Source organism: Barbatula barbatula, assembly GCF_947034865.1.
Source record: "Barbatula barbatula genome assembly, chromosome: 10".
NCBI classification, from domain to species: domain Eukaryota; kingdom Metazoa; phylum Chordata; class Actinopteri; order Cypriniformes; family Nemacheilidae; genus Barbatula; species Barbatula barbatula.
In genome coordinates, this window is record NC_136773.1 from 18,649,290 (window position 1) to 18,665,496 (window position 16,207).

Sequence of the window (16,207 nt, forward strand, 5' to 3'; positions counted from 1 at the left end):
TATACCTGTCATTTCAGCCTGATGATCTGATTGTTTCTGCACACATTTAAGCATGCCTGAGTGACATTTTACTCTGTATAAAGGACCACTACCTGCAGCTGAACCTTGCAAAAACAGAAGTTCTTGGACTCCCGGCTGACCCAAAGATTCATCACAACCTCTCCATTCAACAAAGCTCATCATCAAACCTTCCAGAATGGCCAAAAACCTGGGAGTGGTAGTCGATGATCATCTAAACTTCACAGATCATGTTGACAACACCACGCAGTCCTATAGATTCATCCTCTACAACATTGGGAAAATTTGACCGAGGATGCTATACATTTCCTAGTCCAAGCTCTTATCCTGTCCAGACCGGACTATTGCAATGCAGTATTCCCAACTTGCACAACCAAACCTCTACAGATGATCCAGAATGCAGCGGCAAGAGTGTTCTTCAATGAACCGAAGAGAGCACACGTCACTCGTCTCTTCATTAAGTTAAATATGATCCCTATAGTCGCTCGCATCAAAATCAAAGCTCTACTCCTGGCCTACAAGACCACCACTGGTTCGGCACCTCCATATTTTCACTCGCTAATACAGACTTAAGTAGGACCAGTTAAAAGATACCGGAAATGAACTGCTGGTGGGTAAGTTAAAATGTGTCAAATTCCATTTACAGAATGTAGTGTGTAGGAATAATGTAAAAACAAAAGTAAATAACAGTTTCCCCCAAAAAATGTGTAACTCGAGAACCATAAGGTAACATGTCTCTACAAAAAGGAGATTGTCCTTAGCTAAACCTAAGATTTGAAGAACCTTTTTTTTAAGCGTGTGGAGACATACACGGTTGGTGAGGGGAATCTTTATAAATCCAATTTTAAACAAAAAGAGAGAGTGTTAAAGATCAATTTGCATGCAATGAGTCATTAGGCAAGACATTAATCCACATTCTCCCAGCAAGGGCGTGAACAAAACAAAAGACAGATTGCGCCCACCATCATGCAAATATCACACAACCATTAGCCATACAACCCTGCTACATTTTAGAAATGCCAATACTCCACATAACAATAGTACAATTATCTCTTTATTTGCAGAAGCGGCGCAGGTCCTCTTCAAAGTCTGTTAGATGATGAGAGGACATGTTTTGATGATGGTTCAATGAGCTCCTACTAATGTACTCTTGCACTACCGCTCTCAATCTCCCACTCTCTGGCTTCTCTCCTGTTGTAATAGCTAACCCCCTTCGCTCTCTCTCTCTCTCCTATTACTGCAGTGTCCCTCTCCATTGTAACAGCCTTAATTAAAGATTAATGGCAGGGTTTTCCCTGCATGTAGAGTGGAGATAACTCATTTCCCCAGGCCCTTCTTTAAAGGCACCTCGCTCATGGACACACTAAAAGCAGGAGAGAATGGGATGCCATGCAGAACAAAGGCACTTTGGCTGATCCCCTTTCCTTCTGTACCGTTGTAGGACATATAATAACCAAGCGGAGAGTGTGAAAATAAGACGTAAGACTTTGAAGTTGGTGTTTTACTATTTTGGCAGCCACAGCGATGCTATCAGCTCATTTAAAACCTGGCATAGCGGTAACCGCTCTCTCCTCCTGTGTGACAATTACTGTCGTCGTCTCCATCGGCCCCTTTAATGGTTCTGTTCGCAGCCCGTCTGAGAACATCAACTCTCTTTTCTTCCTTCTCTGTAGGGAGCCTTTAAAACAGCACAGGAGAAGAATGAATTGGATTAGGTTGCTTTGTGCTGTGTAAATTTAGTTTTTCCTTCACTGTTCCCTCATAACCGTGTTAAGTTACTGTATGAGAAAGAAATGCTGATATTCAATGTTGTTTTTTCAATCAGTTGTTTTGGGACTAAGACATCTAACAGGAGTAACAATTTGATCAATCGCATGAAGTAAAGTTTGCATATGATCCATTTTTTTATCCATTCTACCCCTTTTCCTGTCGTATGAAGGACATGGAAAGTGTTTTTCAGTTTTTACATGACATTTATGGAAGGGTTAAACTAACAAGAGTAGCTCCAAATATATTTTGAAGAATGCTGGTAGCCAAATAACAGCGGTACCCATTCCCATATATTGTATAGACATAAACCCAGTGCAAGTCAATGGGTACTGCCGTCGTGCAGTTACCAACATTCTTCAAAATATCTTCTTTTGTGCTCTGCAGAAGAAAGACAGGTCATACAGATTTGAAATGACAAGAGAATGAGTAAATAATGACAGAATTTTCATTGTTCAAACTTCTTTGCCAGGTCAACCGTAGATGTTGTGAAGCACAGGCAATTACACTAGAACTGGCAGCTATACATCTGTGATGTCCGACTCCTACTGTATGTCCAGGTGTCTTTTGGCCTTTTAGGACACCACACTGGGCTATTAATCATGAGGACTCGGATGAGGATCTGTCTCTGCTTTGGGAGAGGTCACTTCAGTTTAGTTCATTGCAGAAGACAGTCAGTTGGATCAGATCTGTTTCTCGTGTTAGAAGCTGTCCCTTTTCCACCCCTTTGCCTTTTCACCGATGCTGAGTAATACTGCCCATATGCAGGCGCTAATTATTTACTCTGCAGGCAGAGAACAAGGTCACACTTGTTATACTATCATCCAATTCACACAATCAGATTCAATCCACACAATCAGATTTCTCACAAAGAGAACTAATCTCGTTCTTTCACAAGCAATTATCTTGATGTAGCCGGCTGGCTGGAGATGTAACGTCCTGCCCAGATGAAGGCACAAATGACTTTGATTTAGCATCAGACGCGGGATGCGCCCTGGACCCATGGCTAAGTTAAACTGTCAATCTGTGGTTCTATTGGAAAATGTAAGCTAAATTAAAGAGAGTTTCAGCGCTGGATTGTGGCCAAATCAATTAAGGAGCCCTAGTATGGACGCAACAGATGATGCTGAGGAGGACTGCATTTCCCTGGCGTCCTCCCACAGACCTTTGTTGAGTTGATGTGACCTTTCTTTTATGAGTGAAGTCCATACAGACGGTTTGCTAAAGTACGGCAACAGGATGCAGCACCATGACATGTGATCATAACATGTGCAGTATGTATCAAGTAAAACGTAAGCAAGATATTTACATTTAAAGGAGCAACGTGGTGATTTAGCGGCATCTAGCGCCAAGGTTGCGAATTGCAACCAACGGCTCACTCCACCCCTCCCATTCGGAGCACTATGGTGGCTACACAGAACTAAGATGTCATCAAGTTTTTGCTTTCTGTTGAAGGAGATAACATATTTACGAAACACGCTTTGTAGAGAAGTTTGTCCGTTTAGGGCTACTACAGAAACAACATGGCCAATTCCATTTAAGGTGAACCGTGGTGTATGTACTGCAGATGGAAATAGCTCATATTATGTATATTATATTATATTGAATTTCTGCCAATAGACGCTCCAAAAAACTACACACTGGACCTTTAAGGCTTTGAATTAGGAAATTAAAATAAATTATTTAATAAATGAATACAGTATACACCCCTTTATAAGAAATATTTTAAAGCCAACATGAAAAGCACAGCTGTTACTTTGCCCAAAAATAAAAAAAACTGCATGATACCCATTTACTCAGCCATCACATAACCAGTGTGCTGTAAATACAGAGACATGCATGCTGTTTTTTTCATATACTGTGGGACTGTGTTGAAGGACACTAATGTTTCTCCCCCACATTTCAGCAGTGAGCAATAAAGTGACAGACAAATAAGACAAGCGACCATATGCGATCAATAACTGCAGAAATGGGGGAAAAGAATGTGATGTGCATCAATAAATAACGTAGCATTGTATTCTACTGTGAAAGGCTATCCACATTTATCCACATTAAAACCAAGTACTGTAGTGATATTCAATAATGGCCATATACACAGCTACATTAATTTACTTATTGAAGTATTCATACAGTATTAATGAAATAGACAATTATATTAGTACAATAATATTAAGTATAAAATACAGATACTTATATAGAAATCCCAAAATGTACGCCAATTGCTAATCTAATTGGCACATTGTTTACAAACATATCTATTTCCTCTAAGGTAGTCTCTGTATGCTTGGTGTCTATTGGGGTCTCTGAATTGCATTAGACTCTACTGCCATCTGCTGGTTTACCGACAACTTACTGCATGTCTATCAGATGCGAATTTATTGCATAATTGAATCAATTTTGTTAGCATTCTATATGTTGATATGAAAACATTTTGAATGCATAATCTTAATCTAACATTAATTGTATTGAGAACAATGTGTCTATAGCACAGTGTCAAAAGGCCTTGTAGAATAACATATTTTGGGTCTTTTGAATTGTTCGGCACTTCCTAAAGCCAATTACTTAAATGAATTAGTCTTTTAATGATCAATGGCCAATTAGAGAAATGAGCAATCAACAAGCTCTCTCTTCTTCATTTCATTAATGTAAGTGATGTGCTTAGCTGGGGATTTGACAAATGACAAATAAATCTGAACAAACCAATTGAGCATTTATCTGCTTTAGAGCCCATGAAATAAATCTCAAATACAAGAGTTTCTGAATGTGCCAGAATATAGTTATCTTAATATGTAAGGTTAAAGCGTAGTCACTCTCACCAAGTTGTCAGATGTAATGCAGAGATTCTTTCACTTCCTTCATTAACATTTCAAGACGTCTTTCGGAGAATGTTGAATTTTATAATAGGAGCACCGAATGTGTCCTTTTGTCACAGTTGTGATCCTGAAACTGATTTTCTTTGTCAAACTCGCTTTTTTGCAGGGACGATTTAATTCAAATATTTCATTAATATTTTCATGTTTATGTTTTTAAAAGTATATATATATATATAATTTTAATACATATAGATATATATTTGAGTAGGCTAGGTCGAGGTGATAATGCAATGTTTTAGTATTTTACAGTACTGGTAATACCCTTCAGTGTGCAAAAAGAGACTGATTTCAGAATGATGAAGAAATGATCAATATCATAATGAGTTTTAATATGTATGATTTACATTGGAAGAAAAATAAATATACGTTGAATAAATATAATAAACTCTTGAATCGAATGCTTTTTTATCTACACTCTCCATCCCACAGTGAATAAGGGACAAACTTCACTTTAAATTAAACAAGTTTCACTAAACAAGCTTGAAACATAACACGACAGTGAAAACAGACACGTTCACAAAATGTAAAAGTGTCTTTCTGCATGTGGTTGTTGACCATTAGTAATATAAACTTCGCTTCAGAATGTACGGCCTTCTTGATTTGTTGGTGCGCAGTTGCCTTTTTAGTATATAGGGTGATTTCCTCTTCAGTGGGGTGTCGCTATTTTGATCCAGGTCCTGAAATTCTTGGCCGTCTTGAAGCTAAAATGAAAGACAGAGTATTTGAGCTGCTGCAATCAGTGTCACTCAATATATTATTACAGGAGTAAAAATTGGGCAATTGGGCGACTGGTGCTGTCATTCAGCAGGCATGTCCTGACTTATGCTTAGTCTGACACCTCCAGTTCTTATCATTTCTCATTTGAGAGCTCTCAAGTGTGCTTATGTAAGATGTATACGTGATTGAGTCTACGTCTTGACATTCATGGAAGCACAGATGATGTGTGTAAATTTAAATCACAGTTCAGTTCTAGGTAGTGGTGATGCAAGAACTGGAGATTTACCAGGACCCCCGTTACTTTAAAGTGTGACATCACACTTCAGAATACTTCAATAAAATGGAACCTTGATTTAGTGCTTTGAGTTTGTCTGAGAAAAACTGTTTAGCTTTGTATTGTGATAAGCTCTTGGCCATTCTTTAAATCGGCAGCATTTCTTTTCGATTAACCTTTTTCCCCAAGACATTTTATTTCATGTGGCATTCATGTATTGACCCTTGTACATTTCAAAGAGGAACAATCATCTTTTTATGAAGTCCTGAGACTGCAGGGCAATTTAATTAAACTCTGTGGGGTGTCTGCAGTTTCTTTTAGGAAATAAAGGAAATGTATTAAACAAACCAGACAGCCTTAAAATACAACACTAACTGTTGACCATTGAAAATTCAAGGTGTCTTTGTTTCTATATTGTTTCTCACCTCTCTGGGCTGCAGTACCCTACAGAGGTTCTGAAGGTCATGTAGTTCCACAAGCATTTGGGCGAAGGTACCAGATACACTTTGATCATAGTCAGGTTCTGTTTCATCATCGCTGCCCCAGGCCTCATGCAATGTGTCCCCGAGATTGCCCAGCATCCTGCACAAATCCTGAAGAGGCAGTTGCCACAAGGGGGCGATGTGCTTGCTCTGCTTTACCTGCAGGCACAATGAAAAAGCATGTTCATATTTCAAATGGTAAAAAAAAATTCTGTCTCTAGCCATCACTATTTTCTCATCAAGGGTGCCAATGCCTGAATTTCTAATATCTTTCAATACCGCTGGATAAACGCATTGAGGCTTTCACAAATTGAATCTAACCACATCAAAGCCTGGCAATTGGTTTTGAACCTGTTGGCTGTGCAGTACCTATATTTGTGCAGTATATATTTGTTTCAGTATATTGTTTACTTTACACAGAAAACAAAAGTTCAGAATACGTTGGTTGAGGACTGTAGCTACATTTTCAGATATTAAAGTCTGCATTAAAAACAGCTCTCAATATATAAATAGAAACCATCTACAATATAAAAGAGACCTCTGTATGACCTCTAAAACATTTAGAAAGTTGAGAAAGTCTGTTCCACTACAATTGATTCATCGGTGCCAACTGTTATTTTGTCATATGAAAAGCATAAGACATGAAAATTAACCCAAAATGATTGAGTAACTGAGTGAGTGTCTATACGGAATATCATAAAAGGTGTCTTAAAAAAAACCTAAACTACCAGAAATAATCATACCATGCCAACTGTCACAATCTTTTAACTCAATACATAATAGTCGATAACATTGCTCAGTGAACAAATGAGTATCTCCTCTACCAATGAAACCCCTATTAGTCAACCGATGTAGAATACAAACTTAATCCATTTTGCGTGTTTACTGCATTGAACCTAATTTACTTAATTCTAAAATTACTGAATGTTTAACCAAAATTTAATCATTTTAAAGATGCATTTCACATTAGTTAGCGTTTTAGATCTTTTAGTCCTGTCATACAATAGCCGTGTTGACTGACCAGAGAGAAAACCAAACCCCTGGGCTATTCTGGAAACGTGAGCAGAGAACATAAGATTCAAGTGGAAATTGTATCCATTCCTATATTAAAAACCTACGAGTCTTAAGAAATGTTGTATTCATTCAGCCACGCTTATAAGGCATCAGTGCAAACATTAATTTTTTTTCACTTATCTAATATTGGTAATGCTTTAGTAAAATGAAAGGTATATTTGACATAAAAAGAAACATGACATTACTTTAAAATTCAGTTGCCCTATACGCTTGAAATGGCACATATTAAAAGCCTATAGAAGGACAGCATTGCTTCTGCTGGTGACAGATGTTTTTACGAGCAATACTTTACCTTTGATGTGAGGAGACTTCTCAGTACCTCTTCTTCTATTGCCCTTTTCCCCTCGTCTATATCTAAAGGAGGATAAAACACTTTTAAAAAAAAATTACATTTTAAGGGTAAAAATCAGACAAACAAATGAAAATGTAATTCAGTTTAATTCATTTTCTGTTAAAGTGAATCGATAATATGCTATCAAATCGCTTCAATTCACATACACGAATATATTGTTCCAATTTGAGTAGACTATAAGAAATGTTGCTTGCCAGCAACATATTTTTATTTGAGTCATCAGTGAGCAACTTTCCATGAAATTTACCTTTTGATGTGGGCTTTACGGTTATACAGATATATAGGGTTTCTTTTCTATACTGTATATGAAGTGCTCCCTGGATGAAAGAATCAGTCTGTCATATTTAAAATTCCATCATTTGATATAGCAACGTTTCATATTGGTTGCTCCTAAAGTGATTTCTAAAAGCGAATAACTGTCACATTAAAACAACAATGATTCTTGAAGTGTCAAAAATATATGATTTCCACAAAATATGGCCATCAAGATTATTCTTAAACAGTTTACTTTGCAAAATTTGAAGCTTAAAATAAAATAACCAGTGGAAACCCGACAGAATGTATTAAGCCTTAAATAGCCTACCTGAGCAAAGTCCATTACAAAATAAAAATAGTAGCATTATGAAGGTCAGCTGCGTCTGCATCTTGTAAGTAGTAGTCCTACAGTCGTTTAACATTTAAGACAGGCCCAAGTCCATAGGGTTTGAGGTAAAAAAAGGGTATATAACAAATGGCAAAGCAGACAGAAGTTGGGCGAAAAATAAAGAGATGATCACAGACGAGCACTTCCTCCAGAAGTCAATGCTGTCCCCTTGGTTTCTTGTTCGACCTGTTGGATGTGTCTCCTCTTGGGTTCCTCAGAAGTGAAGTGTGGATTGGTGGGCTCCATTCCACCCAGTATATAAGAGCCTCTATGATGTCAGAGTGCTATCGTTCATACCCCTCCTATCCATCACCATATCCCTCTCTCCCCATCCCTCCCACAGTGGCCTCTTGTCTTGTGTCACGATGACATCAGTAGACACCTCAGAAATGCACGTCAGCCACTTTCGTGGTTGACGTCCAAACTTGCAGTGATTATTTGATGTTCCTCATCTTCACAGGAGGGTGGGTGTTGAAGGGAATTTGTTATTAGTTCTTGGAGGCGTGGTGATGAAGATGATGACAGATAAAGTCGGAGAGGATGTAAGACTCTGCAGTATTCTCTGTATCTCAACTGATTGACAGACCTTTAACAGTTTAGATGAACTCATCACATCAGCACAGGTCATGCTGTTCTGTTGGATTAACACATAGCATAGCTAAATGGCAAAATAACAATTTATAGTAACTGACAAAAACTTTCCCAATGTATTTATGTATTCTTACCTGCTTTGATTCATATGAATGCATTTGAAGTGTCATGGGAATATGTTGAAAACATTGTGTTTATTGCTTGCTTTATCGTGTTTTTTAGCTTTTAGGGGATTTATAGTAGAAACAGAATCTGTGACATCTGTATGAGTAAAAACCATTGATATTGATGAAGCCTTTTGAAGAGATGACTGTACAACACATTCCCGTATTATCTTACCTAGTGATCGAACTTTCTCGTCTGTGTTGCTCCTTCTTGCAAGAATAAACTTTTTGAACATTACATTGAATATTTTCAATAGTTTCTTTCTAATATTGTCATCATTAAAGTATTTTCATTCTTAGCCCATGTTCTTCCACTGGACGTCGCTCTCGAGTAGACATAATATTATTAATACAACTTTTTAGCCCGACACTTACATACTGTATTAAATTTTTAGATTAAATGCATTTACTGTCTATTTTTTAAGAGGCAATGTGGTGTTCAACCTTTAAATTCCTAATATAATCTGTAATAAAACATATCTTTAAGATTGCTTTCAAAAGCCAAATGTATCTTGAAACTCTACAGTGCCAGAGCTGAATGAATTTAGGATGTACCGTCAGATTCAGCTCCGCACTGCTCTCCACCGCAGCCTCGAGTTGTGTCACCTCCCCCGTGCGCTGTGGGCCGGGCCTGCGCGAACATCGCCGCTTGTAACTCTTTCTTTACTTTGAAGTTCACAAGTTGTGAAACTTTTTCCACGAGCACTTCAGTGGCGTTTTCTTGATGTGCTTCGTGCGCTCCGTCTTCTAACAAGATGGCTCGGGTCTGACCTGTGATCGTTTTTACGCTTGGTGACGCGCAATGGCTCCTTTCGGCAAAAACTTTCTGAAAGCGCGTTTGAAGAACAGGTATGATGATTCACCATCCGTTTCATGTGAGAGGATCACAAACATTTCACAGAACACACATATTTAAAATACGAAACAAGTTTAAAAAACGAAAAAGTGAGGGGGATTCAATTATTTTCTCGTGCGTAATTGGACAATGACAATGGCGTATTATAATAATGGCTTTGGGTACAACAACAGCTCTGGCTCTCTCTCTCAATGTTCCGCTGCATGGTCGCTGAGAATCGAGTTACACTAATGCTGTTGTTCTGCTTGCCCTGTTGCCTCTGTGTGAATGCAGGTAGCTGGCGTTAAGTAACGCCATGTCTCTCCAAACCGACTCATTTTCCCTCTAAATATCAAGTCGCGCATGTCAGATGTGCGTGTGTTGGATGAAAAGAACTGCTGTAGCATGGTTGAGCTTTTAAAGTGATGCGATTGTGTACAGGCTACTTGTGTTTGAGTTATACCTATGAAAAGTCGTTTTAGATTTTTGCATGACAGCAAATGCATAATATGACAGACTATGCAGAATAGTTATAATATTACAGAATATTATAATATAATTATTTTAATAGTCAAATATTTTTTACTATTAAATTAGTAATCTAATCCTGCTTTTGAGCTTGTGTTTCCTGATGTTTCTGTCCATATGAATTGTTGGGAGAGATTAAAGGGGATTTAGCTGGCTGTGAGCGTGCATTGGCTTTTATATGGTGTGCCATATTTGTGTCATAACATTTTATATACTATAGAGAATAAATGTGGACAAATTATTTGTATCACATATGTGTTGCAGTTTCTATAGATTTCAAAATAAGATATTTTACTAATTTGCTGCTCTTTTAACCGTTCAGTCTGGAGACCGTGTAAAGTGTGATTATATCTTTATGGCGCTGTAAAATCACATAAGCCAACCAACTATAATTTCCTGAAATGTTCAAGGGAATAACCAATCAAAGCAAATTAACTCTGTCTCTCTTAGTTCTAGTGGTTTGTGTCATTCTAAGGATTGATTTATGCATGTTTTAATTCACAGATATCCGTGACTTGTGTTTTTCTTTATGAAATGAAATAGCTGTACGATCCAAGAACAGGGAATTTATGTTTGTGGGTACTTACTACCTTTTACTGTTATGGCTTGAATATTGGGAAATTACCAAAGCAGAATTTTGCACTTTCTATTGAGACTAAAAAGCTAATGGAGAGGTCCAGTTGAGATGTTAAACATCTTCCAACGTGATGTTAAACAAGTAAACAGGGTTTTCCTGAAAATCAGCAAACCCCAATGAAAAAACTGTTGTTTCCTCAAATTCTCCCATCCCTTTTAGATAGGACTCTGGAAGCACAGTTTTTTTACAGAGCACTCTGCTGTACTGTGGGTCGATATCATGTATCATAACATTACTCTTTAGTGTGAAAAATGTGACTTATGGTTATGGATTTCCCCCTTACGATCTGCTTCACTGTAGTTTTTTACATAGTTTTGTAATAACCTGACACTTGTTCAGACACTGTGATGAGGAATACAGCATATTCTTACTGTCATCATGTCTGCTGCCAAAACATGTGTTTTCTACACGGGATGAGAAGCAGGGTTTTCTGCATCATAAAATGTGTCAGGTGTCGTGATTATTAGGTCACAACAGATACAACAAATAGACGTTTCAAAACAGGGTTTTATGTTACGGACTAACCTTTTACACGTCGTGTTCACCCAACCATGCTCTGGTGTAGACACAAATTTTGTTTTTAAATCCATTTTTTTACTGTAAATGCAGAAAGCAGACAGTTTGTAGTACATTTCTTGTACAGTTTTACTCCATTTGTTCGCAATAAATCAATGGAATTCAAGCTTTTCCATTGCCTCACGAGTCACGATATAGAAACGTTTTGGCAGGATGTATGTAGCAGGATGTGGCTGGTCACCATTGATTTTCCCACAAGACAAACACAGGTGCATCCATCTCTTTCATTTCCTGTACTCATGAGGAGTATGGAAGACAAACTACCATTTTTGGAAAACAATTGAATTCTGAATAAAACGATTGAAGTAACATGTCGTCACAAAGTTATTTATAAGAACTTATTCAGAATCAAAAATCAATTTGCCAGGGGCAAAACCATTGTGAAAAACATTTGTCAGCGTGCATGCATGTATTGTATTGCAGCTTAAATAACTGATCTGTGGACAAACTACACTTCCTGTAAATCTTGTTGATCTGAGGAAATCCAACAAGTTGGTCATACAATTAATACAGGTGTGCCTGTAAAGCTGATATATAAGTCTATTACAGTAATACCATACAATATAAAGTACTTGAATTTGTACATTTTGCATTTGGTTCATGTTTATAAGAGGCTTTCTGTATACCTCCGTTTCAGACTCATTCTGTGTGAAAGTAGTTTAACTATTGACTTTTGTGGAAGGGTCTTTCATCCATTAACTCACCACTTGCATTTTTGCTTACATCTCACATTCCTCCTTCATAAAATACGCTGCTCTGTTCAAACAAATTGTCTTTATTATATTTATTTAAGATACCGTACAATGGCAAAAGTCATTTACTTTTGCTTATTGTGCCCTTTTTTATATCTGTAGCAGGTCTAAGGCTGTAGAGGAGACACCAGGAAAGGAAATCCAGGTGAGAGTATGTAAAGAAGAAAAAATAGTCTGCGGTGTGACCAAGCACACGACCTGTGCCGACCTGATTAAGGCTTTATTGGAGGACCACAAGTCTATACCCGAAAGTAAGAGGCTCCTACATGGAGAACCCAAAGACTTTTGCATCCTGGAACGATGGAAGGGATTTGAGAGAGCTTTGCCACCTCTCACTCGAATCCTCAGATTGTGGAACGCTTGGGGTGACGAAAGACCTTTCATACAGCTTGTTCTTGTGAAAATAAGCGATTTTGTGCCGTCATCCAAGGGAACCAAGAGGGCTTCAAGATCTCGAGGAGCTAGGTCGAGGAGACTGGACCTGGGACCTGCGCAGTATGCCAAGACCGTGTCTGTGGAAAAGCAGAAGCGCATGGTTAAGAAGGCTTTCCGCAAACTGGAAAAAATCCAGATAGGAGAGACATCAGAGGGCTCTGAGGAGATCAGCAAGTTGGTGTGGTTGATCATCTCCCAGGACCAGAGCATCCGACAGCAGATTCAGCAGATGCGCGAGCTGGACTTGGAGATTGAACATTTGGAACGACAGGTGAAAAGCAGCCCCACACCTCGCTCCAGCCTCACCGAGTGTGAAGATAGACAGGCATCGCCCCTATTCCTGTCTGAATTTGACAGCCAAATGCAGGAGTATTTTAATACCAATGATGGAATAGAGCAACTAGACCTACACATTTGCAGACACCAGGAACTCATTGATCGGCTTTCTCGAGATATAGACCTGGAGCTGAGGAGCCATGCTTGGACCTTCGATTCAGAGGAGTTGAAAGGGGCAGCAGCGGCAAGCCCAGAACCGGAGCTGCTATCTGATCTTTTGGAGTTGGAAAGCTTACACAATGAACTCGAGTCAAGCATGAGAGCCGGGCTTTCACTCCATTCCCAAGCACAAGATATTGAGAAGGAACTGCAGCAGAACAACACAGTCTTACAGTCACAGAACCAAGAATACCAGCATCTTGTTGCCCAACTCGGTGCGCTTGAGCTGGGGACCTGTCCTGACCAGCCTGTAACTTTAAAGAGCCAGAACAGGGCTGCTGTCTCTCAGCAGACATCAGGCAAGGTCAGACAAACATGCGCTCCTACAGACGCAATAGACACAGACTCAGATACTGGAATAAGCTCTACTCACAGTCAAGACTCGCTGTCGCCGTGTGTGGACAGATCACCTCTGGATACTGATGTTTAAATAAACTGAGGATTCAATGAGCATATGAACAACATTATTGTGCTGTTACAGTTACATCATGTTATAGTGCAGCTACAAACTGTATATGAAAACTCTAGGTAAATTCATTTCATTTTTATGCACTTAAATCTCAGATTATATATGGAAATATGCTAATTTTGCATTAAACATAAATAGCAAAAACAAACCCCCGCTCAGAATATTCATGCATTTTAAATTAGAGGGTATCTTATTGGCATTAATCTGAAATTGACTTGTATGCACATTACTTCAAAAAATGATGCAAACAAAAAATCCTTGGAAATGTTGTTATTTAAGAATCAACACATTTATCTATATAAAATGTGCTTAAATCGAATTGTTTTACATTAAAACAACATATGGATTATTTATGAGCTTTACTTTTGATCTTTTTCTCAGAAAGACTTTTAAAATGTACATAAACAGGATTGCACAGAGTGCTTAATATAGAGCTATATCATTTATCCTAATGCATAATTTATTTGCTGTACCTTATTAATATGTTATTTTATGCAAAAAAGTACTAAATGAAGAGCTTGGTTTCAAAATGAGTTAACTCTGTTCTATTTTCTTTTCAAATATCATGTTTTTATTATGTTATCCGGTTTTATTGTGTTAGTTAGCTGTATTTTTAGCGTTATAATGGCTTAAATCACAACAAACCAACTGCAGTTTGATTGATATTAATTGGAATGCACAATAAAAAAACATGAGTTTATGGAACCAAACTCTTCTCACACACGATATGTTTTATCGTGTTCTCTCTCACAATAAGCTTTTAGCATAGCATTGACATTTCCCTCATGTTTTCGCAATACAAGATTTGTTATCAACATTCTTTTGCGGTGTGGCACAAAATAACTTGTGGTCTCACGCTCTTTTCACAGCTAAAGTGGGTTAAAGCGGCACTTAGAGAAAGAACACGTTCTGACGCTGATAGAATCAAGAATCAGGAATATTTCAATTCTAATGGGAAAACCTTGCATTTCAGTCAGTGCCAGTAAGACATTTGATTCCTTTTGCTTCAGATAATTGCCTCATTCTTCAAAACCTAAGCAAGTCCTGTTCAAGTGTGGTTTCATTGCCAGGCTGAATACAGGTTTAGGGTTCCTGAACGGTGACTATGTGTTGTCCTGTTGTCGCACAGCATGACTCATAACGAACGTTTACAAAAAAGTGTTAAGTTATGCAAAACGAACGGCTTTTAAAAGTTGCATTAGGCAGCTGACCTTGGTTTTTCAAAGGGTTTTCTTCACTGGGTCCTTCTGAGCGCTGTGGTGTCCCACTGAGATAATAGCCGAATCCCCCCACCCCTCATTGGCTCTTTTCCAGCGCTACACAACCTAACATCTTTAATGTACTGCCAGTACCGTGACTTGTTTACTGCCACTGTCATTTCAGAAGACACCAGAGGGCTGCCAGGACTCAGTCATGTTGCAAAACGGCTGTAATTACCAGGGGCGAAAACGGCAATTACTGACTTTTAACTTTGCTGCTGCTGTAGCAGTATTTCCAGCGCTAACAATTAAACTGGACAAATCTTGTAAACAACCCTTTGAGGTTGTGTCAGGCAGCTCCCACATGTTGAACTTTTCATGGGGACGTCGGTGTCTGTACAGACGGTTCGCCTGAGTGTGTTAGGTGGCACCTTCACTATATCAAGGAGCATGTGCAACTGGCATTGCAGAAACACATGATTTGTTTAATCCCAAGTGATGGGATTATTTTCAACACAAAATAAATTTCCTTCCTTCAGGTCAATGATTTTTATGTGCATTTTGCTCTCATATGAATTTAAAACTTGTACCAAAAGTCTAATAAAAAATTTTAGAATCTCAGACTGTGCCGCTGTATTTTTTTACCGCATGGGCGTAGGGTGTATTTTAACAGGATTATAGAAATCACGTGCTATAGAGATGCTCACCTGACAGCAACTTAGATGTTCTTTTGCTTGAATCTCATAATTATATGTTACAAGCTTTAATGTCTATTAAAGTCGACCATTTACTAAAGCACATGTTGTGCATGAATCAGTCCTTATTAATCTTAAGAGAAAAGTTCACCCAAAAAAATACAATTATCTTATTTGCCCTCATGTGGTTCTAAAACCTAATGGCTGACAAAATGCAGACTGATGGGGTCCTTGAGTTCAACAATTATCAGCGAATAACCTGCATTTTGGTTTATTCACAGAGGCTGAAAGTATTTAGGTGAACCAAGATGCCTTAGTAGCACACCTAAGAACAAATACATTGTTGATCGATCAAAGTTATAAAGTTTTTGGTCCCCTGACAAGAACATTGTCCTTTGGCAGTTTAGAATCGCATTTTAAGTGTTCACTTGCAAAATCATGTCAGCAGACTTTTTTTCTGAATCCCATAAAACGAATCGCTTTTCTCACTACAGATGTTAGAGGCTAATTTGGATTTTGACCTAAAGATGTGTAGTTGAAAATTGTAATCTAAACAAACAATAAATTACCTGATGTAAAAAATATTGGTACATTTTGTCAGAACCTCTATTTAATTAAAAATGTTTACATC

General features: G+C 38.1%; 2 protein-coding genes across 3 annotated transcripts; one reads left to right on the forward strand and one right to left on the reverse strand.

Annotated features, from left to right (window-relative positions):
• Positions 1 to 4,953: 4,953 nt before the first annotated feature.
• On the reverse strand, positions 4,954 to 10,144 carry nts (neurotensin). Of its 2 annotated transcripts, none has more exons than XM_079465369.1 (4): positions 9,511 to 10,144; positions 7,498 to 7,559; positions 6,075 to 6,290; positions 4,954 to 5,359 (listed from the first exon to the last, which is right to left on the reverse strand). In XM_079465369.1, exons 1-4 carry the CDS (start codon positions 9,596 to 9,598, stop codon positions 5,216 to 5,218), a joined length of 510 nt encoding a protein of 169 aa, XP_079321495.1. In that variant the 5' UTR covers positions 9,599 to 10,144; the 3' UTR covers positions 4,954 to 5,215. The 2 variants fall into 2 exon arrangements, with proteins under 2 accessions (XP_079321495.1, XP_079321496.1); XM_079465370.1 differs by having other exon boundaries at positions 8,141 to 9,859.
• On the forward strand, positions 9,478 to 15,501 carry rassf9 (Ras association domain family member 9). Its single transcript, XM_079465368.1, has 2 exons — positions 9,478 to 9,804; positions 12,386 to 15,501. The coding sequence occupies exons 1-2, from the start codon at positions 9,758 to 9,760 to the stop codon at positions 13,641 to 13,643; spliced, it is 1,305 nt and encodes a 434-aa protein (XP_079321494.1). The 5' UTR covers positions 9,478 to 9,757; the 3' UTR covers positions 13,644 to 15,501.
• Positions 15,502 to 16,207: the final 706 nt, after the last annotated feature.

Excerpts from the sequence above, each read along its gene's own strand:
- nts (XM_079465370.1), bottom strand. The coding sequence starts at position 8,234 with ATGTTAAACGACTGTAGGACTACTACTTACAAGATGCAGACGCAGCTG. Across the intron at positions 7,560-8,140 it reads TTGTAATGGACTTTGCTCAG|ATATAGACGAGGGGAAAAGG; the intron begins GTAGGCTATTTA and ends ATCCTCCTTTAG. Across the intron at positions 5,360-6,074 it reads GGGTACTGCAGCCCAGAGAG|CTTCAAGACGGCCAAGAATT; the intron begins GTGAGAAACAAT and ends CTTTCATTTTAG.
- rassf9 (XM_079465368.1), top strand. The coding sequence starts at position 9,758 with ATGGCTCCTTTCGGCAAAAACTTTCTGAAAGCGCGTTTGAAGAACAG. Across the intron at positions 9,805-12,385 it reads AAAGCGCGTTTGAAGAACAG|CAGGTCTAAGGCTGTAGAGG; the intron begins GTATGATGATTC and ends TTATATCTGTAG.